Source organism: Stigmatopora nigra, chromosome 5 (genome assembly GCF_051989575.1).
Source record: "Stigmatopora nigra isolate UIUO_SnigA chromosome 5, RoL_Snig_1.1, whole genome shotgun sequence".
NCBI classification, from domain to species: domain Eukaryota; kingdom Metazoa; phylum Chordata; class Actinopteri; order Syngnathiformes; family Syngnathidae; genus Stigmatopora; species Stigmatopora nigra.
In genome coordinates, this window is record NC_135512.1 from 15,666,881 (window position 1) to 15,680,000 (window position 13,120).

The following is a 13,120-nucleotide window of genomic DNA, read 5'->3' on the forward strand; positions in this document are numbered from 1 at the left end:
GACCTTACACATATTTTCTGTTGTTTATCACATTCGGGAAATAGAGCCAATGGGAGAAGAAATGTATCAAAATTTAAAACAAAATTAGAATTACGTTTAGTGTAAAGTTAGATTCAACTTATTTTTGAGCGTAACTGCCTCGTAATCCAAGTTCATTTAGATTTGTTTTGTTACGTGCAAAAAGTCCACCCCCCTCTCTCTGTCCCTTTCTCTTTAGCCTCAGCGAAATCTGTCTAATTTTAGTTCTATTACCCACATTTTAGTATATGATTTAACCACCAGTAATTTGTTAATAGTTTGCTAATTAGAACAAATTTAAAAAAATCCAATCCAATATCTTGTTTTTGGTGTTTTTTCAGAGGGTTGGAACAAATTAATTTGTTTTTAGTTCATTTTTATGGGAAACGTTTATTTCAGTTACGAGAAAATCGACATACGACCTCAGTCCCTGAACGAATTAAGCTTGTATCTCGAGGTACCACTACTTCGTTGCCAACATACAATAAAATGAGAGTCAATGATGAGCAAAGTAAGTTTAATAGTAAAGCAAATAATTTTCTTCATTGCAAGCAAATGTATGATAATAATATGAAATAAGATCTTGTTTAGTCACTTACAATTTTAGTTGCTGGTTTATGACATATGACATGATTGGACGAATACTTGAATCCGTCAAACATTTGAGGTAGACATCCTGGCAGAATCCGGCCGATTTGTCTTACAAGTCTGAATGAGTCGTACAAAATATTCTTCCTATTTTCGCTTATTAATATTTACCAATTTTTATTTTTTACCGTGTTCTCGTACCACATTTCACCATTCCAAATTCGTGCTCTTTCAACTTTAAATATTAAACTTTCCCATTATCGTTCCAAGTTTTTTTTTGCTCGATTCACCTTTTTGTACATCAAGCCACCCTATTCTACATTATTCTATTTCAATCTTCTGATTCTACATAATTGGATCATTCCATATATCGTATTTTCACACCTATGGGCCGTTCCTAAAAGTCTAAAATGTTGTCAAATGAACAGGCCACCCAATCAGTCGGTATGCCTTGCTTATACACAAAATTTAAAATTTTGTATGACCGTGACCTCTTGACTGATTGGTTTAATTACTTGCCAACACGCTCTTTATTGCGATTAACCCAGCGGACGGTCACGCCAAAAATTGCCTCTCCGCGTGTTCCAAGCATTACGGTAAATCCATTCAAATCATCTCAGGGAAGTGGCATGGCAGTTGACTTTGTGTATTCTTAGTGCTTTTAACCCTCCATACAAAGATGGGCAGGCACTGCCGAACGAGTTACGTGACAATTTGGAATGGATTGTCGATACCTCGGCCAAAGTGCCGGCAAGCTCTGTAGTTTGAGCTTTCGTCAAAGCTGGAATCACTATTACGAAACCCCTCGGCAACAACTCTGACCGTGGCAATGAGATGAAACCCATTGTTGGCCACCTTGCCATAACGCAACACAATGCGGCCGATACGGTCATTTATTTCAAAATAGAGAAAATATAAACAGATAAAATGCTTAACAAAAACGGGGAAAAAAACTCACTTCTACCTGTCACTTTTAGCTCAGGGTGTCGCCATCTTACTTATGGCACCGCCTTCCTACCTCGTTAAACATGCTCTGACTGGCCAGATGCAAGATGTGCTCATAGTGTTTACCATGTCACCACATCCCAATGGTTATTAAGGCTGATCAAAGGTCTTGCAGTTAATCGTTAAAATATGAACCTTGATACATGCGTAATCTGTATCCCATGCTATTATTGCACCCAGGGGGTATTTAAATGCGAGTAAATACGGTCTTAAAACATATTTATTCTTCAGTAATTTCAATTTGACCTAAACATTGACTTTAAGTTTCTGTACACTCCTACATGTACACGGAAAAAAAATCTAAAGACCCAAAGAACTTATTTAACCATATAGGTTCTCTGGGTGTTTAGATTTAAACATAAACAATATAAACAATCCTAATAACCCAAACAGACCTTATTTGTTTGAATATGCAGTTTGTCAGTTGTTTTCCATCTTTTTCTGATATTTGTGAATTGAGGGTGGAGAAAAAGGTAGCATTTGTGTCATTAAAAAGAAAAAGCCTTGTACCCTAATCATCAAATTTCTTCGCCAGGTTTCATAGACCATAAAAAGCCCCTTCAAGTTCATATGCCAGCACAAGAAACAGCTTTCTGCTGCCCACATACTGCAGAAGTCCTCACCTGTGATCATGATCCGTAGACTACACATGTTGCAACTCTCCCTTTTGGGTCCCGTTTGAGCGTAATTTATAAAGTGATTCAAACGTAAAAAGATTTTGTATAAACAAAATTTGCACTTTTGTCACATCAAATCTGTGCCAATTTTGATAAATGTTACGAACACGGACCGGTCTGAAAACCATGATTACTGTATTGGCCCAAATATAAGAGGACCCTGATTATAAGATGACCATCTTTCTTTCAAGACTAAAGTTTGAAAAAAGAATTCTTAAACACCAAATTCAATTTTTATACAGAAATGAATTACAGTACATCTGAAACAAATGATTATAACAATATATAGACCATTTATAAGCAAGCTCTGAAAGTATTGGACAGAACACCAAAAAAACAACCCTTGCTGTCAGATAACGAAAAGACAAACACCTGACCTGGGAGAAAAGTTAAATATGCTGATGCCATATAGGTTTACAAAATCTTCCATCACAAAGGTTCTCCAGTTTGAGAATTTGTAAAAAAAAATTCAAGAGATCAACAAGAGCTAGTTATAGAGCTGACTGTGTAGTTCCCTTCAGAAAGAGTGCATTGAGCCAAATCGTCTTTTCTGTTCGTGCCTTACATACCTGAAACTCAATTCCAATTACCATACGTGAACTACCGTCTCTGAACCTCTTTGCCAATCATTGTAAAGCAGAGGTGAGAAAACCAGTCCCCGAGGACTGCTGTGGGTGCAGGTTTTTGTTCCAACCGATCCAACACACAGTTTCTGCTGAAACGAGAAGACCCTGACTGCAATCCACCGATTGCACTTCTAACATACCAGATTGGTGTAAAGGATTCTGCTTTATAGGTTGGAACAAAAACACGCATCCGGTGTGGCTCTTTCTGGAATAACTTGCCCATCCCTGTCCTAAATCCTTGCTGCTGGATGAAGAACATCGTGATTACAATGCTGCTTAGACCTGTGCTACTTGGGCAACTTTCAAGTATTTTGTCCCGTATTGCCTTATTGATTTTATCTTCAACCTGCACTAGGGACTAAAGATGGAAATGAGCCTTTGGCTATAATTCTACACATTTCCTTATACAGTGGTGCAAATAAGTATTTAGTCAACCACCAATTGTGCAGGTTCTCCTACTTGCAACGATTAGATAGGCCTGTAATTGTTAACATGGATAAATCTCAACCATGAGACAGAATGTCACAATCACATTGTTCGATTTTTAAGGAATTTATTTCCAAATTAGAGTGGAAAATAAGTATTTGGTCCCCTACACGCAATGAACATTTCTGGCGGTCGAAGAGGTCTAACTTCTAACGAGGTCTCCACTTGTTACCTGTATTAATAGCAACTGTTTTAACTCATTATCAATATAAAAGACACCTATCCACAATCTTAATCTCTCACACTCCAAACTCCACTATGGCCAAGACCAAGGGGCTGTCTGGGAAGACTGAATCTGCGATAGGTAAAACGCTTGGTGTAAAGAAATCAACTGTGGGAGCAATTATTAGAAAAGGGAAAACATACAGGACCACTGACAATCTCCCTGGATCTGAGGCTTCGTGAAAGATCTCACCCTATGGCGTCAAAATGATAACAAGAACGTGGGCAAAAATCCCAGAACCACACGGGGATGAATGACCTACCGAGTGATGGGAAACATCATGCTTTGGGGCTGTTTTTCTGCAAAGGGACCAGGACAACTGATCTGTGTAAAGGAAAGAATGAATGGGGCCATGTATCGAGAGATTTTGAGTGAAAATCTCCTTCCATCAGGAAGGACATCTAAAATGAGATGTGTCGGGGTCTTTCAGCATGACAATGATCCCAAACACACAGCCAGGGCAACAAAGGAGTGGCTTCGTAAGAAGCATTTTAAGGTGTTGGAGTGGTTTAGCCAGTTTCCAGATCCAAAAACCCATAGAAGTTGAAAGTCAGTGTTGCCCAACAACAGCCCCAAAACATCACTGCTCTAGAGGAGCTCTGCATGGAGGAATGGGCCAAAATACCAGCAACAGGGTGTGAAAAGTTTGTGAAGAGTTACAGAAAACGTTTGGCCTCCATTATTGCCAACAAGGGGTACATAAAGTATTGAGATGAACTTTTGGTGTTGACCAAATACTTATTTTTCACCATGATTTGCAAATTCATTCTTTCAAAATTACACTGGAATTTTCATCCTGTCTCTCATGGTTGAGGTTTACCCATGTTGACAATTAAAGGCCTCTCTCATCTTTTCATGTAGAATAACTTGCACAATTTGTGGTTGACTTAATACTTATTTGCCCCACTATCTAAACATTTAATAATGTAAACTACAGTGCAATCCAATATGTAAATGAATGGCATGTTTTTTTTAATGTAAATTAACCAATCTACAGTGATAAAACAGAGAAATTGCATTAAGCATCAGTGTTCTGCATTTGCTTTAAAGATATCTCGCGCCATCTATTGTTGTGAATGGGTATTATGGCTTGACCCCGAATTTAAGACGACCAACACTTTTTCCAGTCTTATTTCAATGCAAAAAAATAGTCTTATAAAAGGGCCAATATGGTGCATGAAAAACCCTTATTTATTTTTTGTATGGAAATGCTGAATTTGTTTTTGATGTCATTTATGCTTTACTTTATTTTTTGAAATTGCATTAGATTTGTATAAACCCATCAATGTACCATTATCTTCAGGTAACAAGACACTTAGCAGCACGTAATAATTTCATTCTTGGTGTGAAGCTGAGAAATGTAAAAAAGTGCAATGTTCACGCTGTAACATAATGAAATGAATGACGTGAAATAGAAAAGGGGCAGTATCTAGTGAGATTTGAGTGTGGGACTGTTGTGACCTTTAATACTTAATGCGTACATTTAGATGTTTCATGTCAATATTTGTCAGGATCTTTTCAACGCTTCCAGGTAAATTCAGTCACCTAAATGTGTGGTTCCCTCAAAAATGAATTTCTTTAAATTTGTGTATCAAAAGTGCAATAATGTCATATTCATCTTTAATTTTTAGTCTGTTTATGGTTTGCATTCAGAAGCTTCTAAACCCTCCAGATTTGGTTCCCCAATTTTAACCAAAGCAATATGACTAGCCGTCAAGTTTCAAATCATCCTGCAATGCTGAACACAGTCACCCTCCAGCTCCTGTGCCGACACACAGGTGACAAGAATACAACATCTTATTTAAACACATTCAGTCAAATCAAACTAAAGTACCACACATAGCTATTGCAGGAAGTGCCTTCAAATACAATAAAATTAACATTTTAGAGCTGTAGCTACCAGTGAGGCAAATATCACTCACGTAACTTCTCAACTCACAGAAAAGGATAATGTAATCCCCAAAACCCCTTTTTTGGGAAGCAAAGTTTTGCTCACCATCTCCTGAGCAAAACACAACCCTTGCAATCATATTTGTGTCAAGGCTACGTTGTTTCAATTAAAAAATGTAGCGTGATGGAAGGAGAATTCACAGCATACTAATATGTTAGAGTATACGTGGGATAGCCGGCAAACTACTTGTTTCTATGTCTGGAATTCCTGGTAATAGAAGACTTGTTAACTTTCAAATGTTGTTTTGTAAAGCAGAAATGCATGATGTATTCATTGTGAGTTTCTCAAAGAAAGAAATGTGAATCTGTCAGGTTGTCTTTTTTCAAATGCTAGCATCTCACCATGTATGTTCATTTTGCTACTTGCAATATCTACTTCCTCCTTTTATTAGCAAAAAGGTCAGCAATTGCAGTCCAGTTGTAAGTCTCTTTAGATATGAGAAGTAAAGAAGTATGGCACACGGTCTACTTGCCGAAAGACATTTAGCCGACTGACGTCTGGCCAAGGGCCAACTCGCCAAGGGAGCATCTGGCTGAACGTAGAATTAGCCGAACGACTAGTTAGCCGACCAACTATCCAGCTAAAGGACATTTGGCCGACGCACTTGCCCCGCCCCCGGTCGTGTTTGTGTACAAGTTTTTCAACTTCAGTGCGCGGGCCATATACGGCCCGTTACTGATAACATTTAGAATAACAAGTTACAGATAACACATTCAATTAGAATAACAAGTTACGGATAACAACATTCAGTTAGAATAACAAGTTACAGATATCAACATTCAATTAGACTAACAAGTTATAGATAACAACATTCATTTAGAATAACAAGTTACAGATAACAACATTCATTTAGAATAACAAGTTACAGATAACATTCATTTAGAAGGGCATTTCTTCACGGTCAAACAAAGTAGTCATAATAGTAAGTACTGTAATTATATAAGAAAAAAATTAGTTATAACAGTAGATACTGTAATTTACACCAGCATAGAAAACTGAGATTAATCTTTGAATTAAGGTTCTCAGCAAATCATTTGGAATATATATTTCCTAAAATATTGGGAAATTATTTAAAATAAAAATGTTGTTCTTATTTGAATCGGCAGAACACTTCCACCTAATGGACAAATAATTTTACAGCAATTGGGTCCGGTCCCGGATTAAAAGTGCACCTTTTACCGGGGAAATCACTACTCTGGGCTCGATTTAAGCTTCCAAAGAGCTCTAGTATCTGTATTTAATCAATAAATGCCGTTTTCCGCATGATTTTAGCACATTATAAATATACAAAATATTCCTGAATACACTTGTCACAGGAAGAGTATTCAGGAATATTTTTATTAAGCAGCAACACCATATTTGGACTCTGTAAGACATGCATTTGTCAATGTAAAAATGAAAGATATTTCCCCATCAATTTCTTTGCACTGTGGAATCATTTCTTGCAGCCGTGAGAACAAATGAAGACAAAGTAGCAGTTGTTTATTTGATAACTCTTTGGATTTCGAGATACGCAGAAATATATTTTAATTTGAAATAATTTCCCATTATTTTAGGAAATATATATTCAAAATGATTTGCCAAGAACCTTAATTTCTATGATGGTGTAAATTACAGTATTTACTGTTATAAATCTTCTGTCATAGTACTTACTGTTATGATTACAGTGGGCCCTCGCTACTTCGCGGTTCAACCACCGCGGATTCAGAGCTTTGCGTTTTTTTTGGGGTGAAAAAAAATATTACATTGAAATTCACCGGGGCTTTCGCTCCGAGCCGATCTGGGGACTGTGCACCAGGTCGGACTTATTCTTATGAGACACCGCCGTTTGACATAGTCTTTTTTTCATCCTTTTTTTCTGAGAACCAGGAAATTCAGCGGGACCTTTGCCCGAGCCTATCCGAGGATAGTGAATGCTTCGGACTGAACCATTCTGACGCCCCGCCGTTTGGCTTAGAAAAAGTTTCGGACTTAGAAAATTTTCGAGAACCAGGAAATTCAGCGGGACATTCGAGTCTATCCAAGGATAGTGCATCTTCGGATACATTTCTCTGAGACAGCCCCGTTTTACTTAGTCGTTTTTTCGACACTTTTCATGAGAACCAGGAAATCCACTTTAATTACACTTTCACGTTTTCTGGAGGTCTATTCTAATACACTTTGACGTTTTCTGGAGGTCTATTCTAATACACTTTGACGTTTTCTGGAGGTCTATTCTAATACACTGACGTTTTCTGGAGGTCTATTTTAATACACTGACGTTTTCTGGAGGTCTATTTTAATACACTTTGACGTTTCCTGGAGGTCTATTTTAATACACTGACGTTTCCTGGAGGTCTATTTTAATACACTGACGTTTCCTGGAGGTCTATTTTAATACACTGACGTTTCCTGGAGGTCTATTTTAATACACTGACGTTTTCTGGAGGTCTATTTTAATACACTGACGTTTTCTGGAGGTCTATTTTAATACACTGACGTTTTCTGGAGGTCTATTTTAATACACTGACGTTTTCTGGAGGTCTATTTTAATAGTTTCAGGTTAGATGGAGGTCTAATTTAATACAGTAAATTCTTCAGTAGAACAGTGTTCTAGACCAACAATTGTTTTGTAAACAGACAACATATTTTACATTTTTTTTTGTTTTCACATGAATTTCACTCTCTTTCTACCCGTATTCTATATGGTGTACTGTATACAGGGGGGTAAAAAAATAAAAAAAATAATTAAAAAATAAAATAAAAATTAAGCCTTTTTGAAGGGGCACCCCTACTTCGCGGAAATTCACTTATCGCGGGTGGTCCCAGTCCCCATTAACCACGATAACCGAGGGATTACTGTACTTAGTTTGGCCGTTGATAGAAGCCCTTGTTATCAGTAACGGGCCGTATATGGCCCGTGGGCCGAGGTTGAAAAACTTGTACACACACGACCGGGGGCGGGGCGAGGGCATCGGCAAAATGTCCTTGGCTGGATAGTCGGTCGGCTAATTAGTCGTTCAGCTAATTCTTCGTTCGGCCAGATGCCCCCTCGGCGAGTGGCCAAATGTCAGTCAGCTAAATGTCTTTCGGCAAGTAGACCGGCCACGGAGATTTATCGCTGGCTGATCAGGCAATAAACAGACCCTCCACCCCTGTTTACATGGCATGTAGAAGGGTACCACAATGTTTGTGCCACAGGTCAATAGCTTTAGTTACGATGGCATCAGTGTTCTCCTGCGGTATCTACAAGGAAAACACAAGGTAAGACAAGAAATCCAGACGCTTTGTTAGGGAGCAAAATGCTTGTTGTTGATGCAATGCAGTTTTTCACTCACATTGCACAGAAACTTGACCACGCCTTCTGGCTGGCTGATTCCCAGCAAGATAATCTTGTAGCTGAGAAGTATCTCTAGTGCAACAAACACCAGGATCTTGCAAGAACCACTGATCACTTTGTCCCAGACTCTTTAAAACAAATTCATACAGATGGTATCGTGTATCATCCAAGAAAAACCTTTCAATCGACAAGACCCATGAACAGTGAATTAAAAGAAATAAATGTGCATGCCCGTGGAAACACTATCACTTAATAAAGTGAAGATACAATTTTTAATTCATCTTTACAATTTTCTGAAAGTGAAGAAAAATCAATTATATAGACAGCATTACCCGGGTATAGCCGTTTTCAGACCATTTCAAATGCCAGTACACTAATCCCTCATTTAAACTACACACGGGCGCTTCGTGGCCATTGTTTTATGGTATATTGCTGAAATGGTTGGCACTCAGCGCTGAAAAAGTAATACCCAGACTTCTGCCATTTTCACTGCCATTTTTTCATTGTCTTCCTCTTGCAAGTTTCAGGTAGATTTTGACATTTTAAGAACTTATTTTCTAATTCAGAAAAAAAATCTGTGATGTAGTGAAGCAGCGAAATTTGATTCCGCGAAGTGACAGAAGACAACGATACTAGTTTAGCCAATTAAAAGCAAAAATCTCAAATGATCCGGAATAATCGTCAAGCACCACCTACCCAATGTGTTGTGCTCAGCTATTGGGAAAAAAATGGGGAAAAAAAAATAAAAAATATATAATTAAATAATAATAATAAAAGAATTGGAAGAAATCGATTGATTGGAATTGGCTGAGGCGAACCAGTGGACGAGTGATTAGAGTGTCGGCCTAGTGATTAGACCGTTGGCCTCACAGGTCTGGGGTCGAGAGTTCTATTCCAGGTCGGTCTTCAATGTGTAGAGTTTGCATGTTCTTGCGTGGGTTTTCTTCAGGTACTCTGGTACCCCTGTAGTTATCTGGGATTGGCTCCAGCACCCCTGCAAACCTTGTTAGGATAAGTGATTCAGAAAATGAATGAATAAATGGACTTGGACATGAGGTGCTTGGACATTTGGTCGCCGGTCCTTTGGTCGCAGGTAAAATGGTGACAGAGTTTACTGTTGAAGCCAGCTCTCAAAATTATAATCATGAGTGAGTTTAATATCTAAGTACATTTGACCGGCAACCAAAAGGGACCAAAAGACCAGCAACCAAACGTCCAGTCACCGGCTATGGAGACGGACCTCCAATCTTGTTTACACATCAAATTTAGTGTTCAACTAGCCTAGCAAACATTTTTTGGGAGGAATCCAGAGTACCTGGGATCTTTGGAACCCACCGGGATTGAACCCTAAATCTCAGAACTGTGTGGTATATGTGCTTACCACTTAAACCACTGTGCCACCCGCCCATAATCATGTGCTATGTAAAATAAACAACAACAAAAAACACCAAAGTCCTTTCAAAACCCTAGTTTTAATCCATACCTGTCAACCTCAGCCAATTGCTCCCTTTATTAATGACTGCAATTCCCCTTTAGCGATTTAATAAAATAAATAAAACAACACAAATGCAACATCGCAAAAAAAGCTGGACATCATTAAGAAAGGTCGGACAACTCCAAAGCAAGCACGCCTGTCACAACCGGGAAAGATTTCAGCATTATATCGAAGGATAGGCTCGACTTTCAGCATTAGCTTCGATGGCAATACAAAAAGAGGAAAGAAAGGAGGATGGATATTGTGTACAGGTAAAAAGGATTTTTGGTGAATAAAACATGGCTATATTCCTAAATAATATTTCAATTTAATGTGGTCAATATTGATGATTTTTTACGTGTCCCAAGCTGTAGCCTTAATTTTGATATTACAAATGTTTCAAAGGGGAACGATCTGGACTTTAGGCTGGCCATTTAAATATATGGCTCCTCTTCCAAAACAGCCATGTTTAGGAAGGAAGATCAGACTAGACAGCCTCCAGCCCAGTTTTGTGAGAACTCAGTCAATCTGTTAACACTACTTCACAAACACAGGCACTGCATTCTTTATTCAACAAATATGGCGGCACATAGCATGTGCGCTTTAGAAACTGTTTTAGTAGCAGTGCCAACCTTGCTCAATGTGAAATGAATAGCACCATCAGCTTTTTATTCACAATATATAAAACACTGTAACTTCTTTTCATCTCATTTTATGAACCACTTTATCTTCATTAGGGTCGCGTGGGTGCTGAAGCCTTTCCCAAATCATTCCGGGCCAGAGGCGGGGGACACACTGAATCGATGGCTAGCCGATCGCAGGGAACAGGCAGACAGACAACCATGCACACTTACATCCATACCTAGGGGTAATTTAGTGACGAATCAGCCTATCATGCACGATTTTGGAATTTGGGAGGAAAAGCAGGGTACTCGGAGAAAACCCACACAGGCCCAAGGAGAACATACAAACTCCACACAGATGGACATAACCTGGATTTGAACCAAGGACACCAGAGCTGTGAGAACAACGCGCTAACCACTCGCTCCACCAGGCCGCCCTCGTAACTTCTTAGAAATTAGATTTGTTCTTGGTGCATTTGTCTCTTAAATGGTAGTAATTTACACAGGGGTTTGTCTAAAGTTTTAATTCATAATATTACTTTAGTGGCATTTTTGTTATGGATTTCTGCTGCATCACCAACTTATTATGGACTACAAACTCACCTCTGCAAACTTGACTCAGGCAAACAGCCAGCAAAGCAGTGCCTGAACCAAAGGTTATATGGAAGTTGTGCCAATGCACCAGTGTTCTTCAAATGGCTCAGAAGGCCAGGCTCCTCCTGACTCAGGTAGTGCTCCAGGCTTTTGGGCTAAAACAGCAGGAAAAGGACAGCATGGCACATAACTATTTAAACCTATGCCACCATAAACCATTTTCCTAAATTCATGCAAGGGCATAAAAAGAAACACATGGGAAATTTAGCCTGGATTTATACTGAATGGCTTCTGTCAAAAAACTAATTTTATACTCAAGTGGCATATACAACAGAATTCAACTATGGGAAAAAATTAGAATTGTCTTAAGGAACAGCATTGTAAATGTAGCATTTGGCAATGTAGTGACACCTACAAGATGCGGAACAGAGTCTCCAAACTTGGTGTGGAACTGGGTGATAAAATTTTTAATTAGCCAGTAGCAGTCAACGGGATTTTCTGCTATCTCCTCCATTACTTGACTGATGGATAAGAAGTCCTCGTTTTCATCAGTCTGAAACCACATCAATATAGATTGAGTTTTGAAGGCCCAGGCTGTTAATCATTACTGATTAATCTATCAATTCAGTCGTTGAGTAATCAAATAACAAAGATTTAATGAGTTGTGGAATAATTTCAGGAGCTGTAAAACAAATAAACTAGTACTTGCATTAACTTTTATTTTGACCATCAGCACCAAGGTTGCCTTTTTAGAAAAGTTTCATTAAATTAGAAATAATTGTATTCTTCTGAAATGAAAGTTTTCCTTCATTTGATTTTCAGCATCGCTTATCCTTGTCAAGGCCCTAGACCAGGGGTGAGCAAACCGGACCTCGAGGGCCGCTGTGGGTACAGGTTTTTGTTGCGACATATATAGCAAAGGTACTTTAACAAATTATATTTCTGCAGAAAACAAGAACCACCTGACCGCAATCCTCTGATTGCATTTGCAGGGCAACAGATTGGTGAAAAGGTGGCCTGTTTATGGGTTGGAATGAAAACCTCCACCCACTGCAGCGTTTTGTGTAATAGTTTACCCACCCCTGTCCTAGACTGGTCACCAGTTAGTTGTAAGGTACACATAAAGACAATCAATAGAAGAAAAGATTTACAAATGCAAACAAAAAGACAATCAGTAAAAGAGGACATTCGAAAATGGATCCCCATTTTGCTATAGCTCATTCGGTTTTGTTATTGCTTGTATTCGAATTCCTCACATTGTCCCAGAAAAACAAAAGACCTGCCCATAAAAATTACTTTGAACATTTATCTTTCTGATTGTATGATGCCATGCCTCCGCTGTTATACACAAAAGATCAGCTGTTAGCGCTACGCAACAACTGGATTCCCCTGGACCCCAGTCTCTGCTTCTTATCTCTGGTGATTTTAACCATGCTCCCTTGGCTTCTACTCTCTCAACCGTCACTCAGTATGTGAAGTGCCACACCAGGGAACAAAAAACTCTGGACGTGCTGTATGCCAACACAAAATAGGCAT

The 13,120-nt window shown here is 38.7% G+C and overlaps 2 protein-coding genes across 7 annotated transcripts in view; one reads left to right on the forward strand and one right to left on the reverse strand.

Moving 5' to 3' along the window:
• The window catches only part of phactr1 (phosphatase and actin regulator 1), a 31,739-nt gene extending 25,855 nt beyond the window's left edge, over positions 1-5,884 (forward strand). For all 4 annotated transcript variants that reach the window (XM_077717911.1, XM_077717912.1, XM_077717913.1 and 1 more), the window contains one exon: positions 2,147-5,884. In XM_077717911.1, coding sequence (XP_077574037.1) covers positions 2,147-2,162 — 16 coding nt within the window. In that variant the 3' untranslated portion in view covers positions 2,163-5,884. The remainder of the gene's footprint in view (positions 1-2,146) is intronic.
• Positions 5,885-6,190: 306 nt separating this feature from the next.
• Positions 6,191-13,120, reverse strand: part of tbc1d7 (TBC1 domain family, member 7) — a 14,895-nt gene continuing 7,965 nt past the window's right edge. The window contains exons 5-8 of one of the 3 annotated variants that reach the window (XM_077717915.1): positions 12,000-12,137; positions 11,594-11,739; positions 8,892-9,021; positions 6,191-8,799 (exon numbers count right to left, since the gene is read on the reverse strand). In XM_077717915.1, the coding sequence (XP_077574041.1) occupies positions 8,713-8,799; positions 8,892-9,021; positions 11,594-11,739; positions 12,000-12,137 (501 nt within the window). In that variant the 3' untranslated portion in view covers positions 6,191-8,712. Of the gene's footprint in view, positions 8,800-8,891; positions 9,022-9,333; positions 9,896-11,593; positions 11,740-11,999; positions 12,138-13,120 lie in introns of those variants that run through there. The other 2 variants (XM_077717916.1, XM_077717917.1) reach the window with 2 other exon arrangements.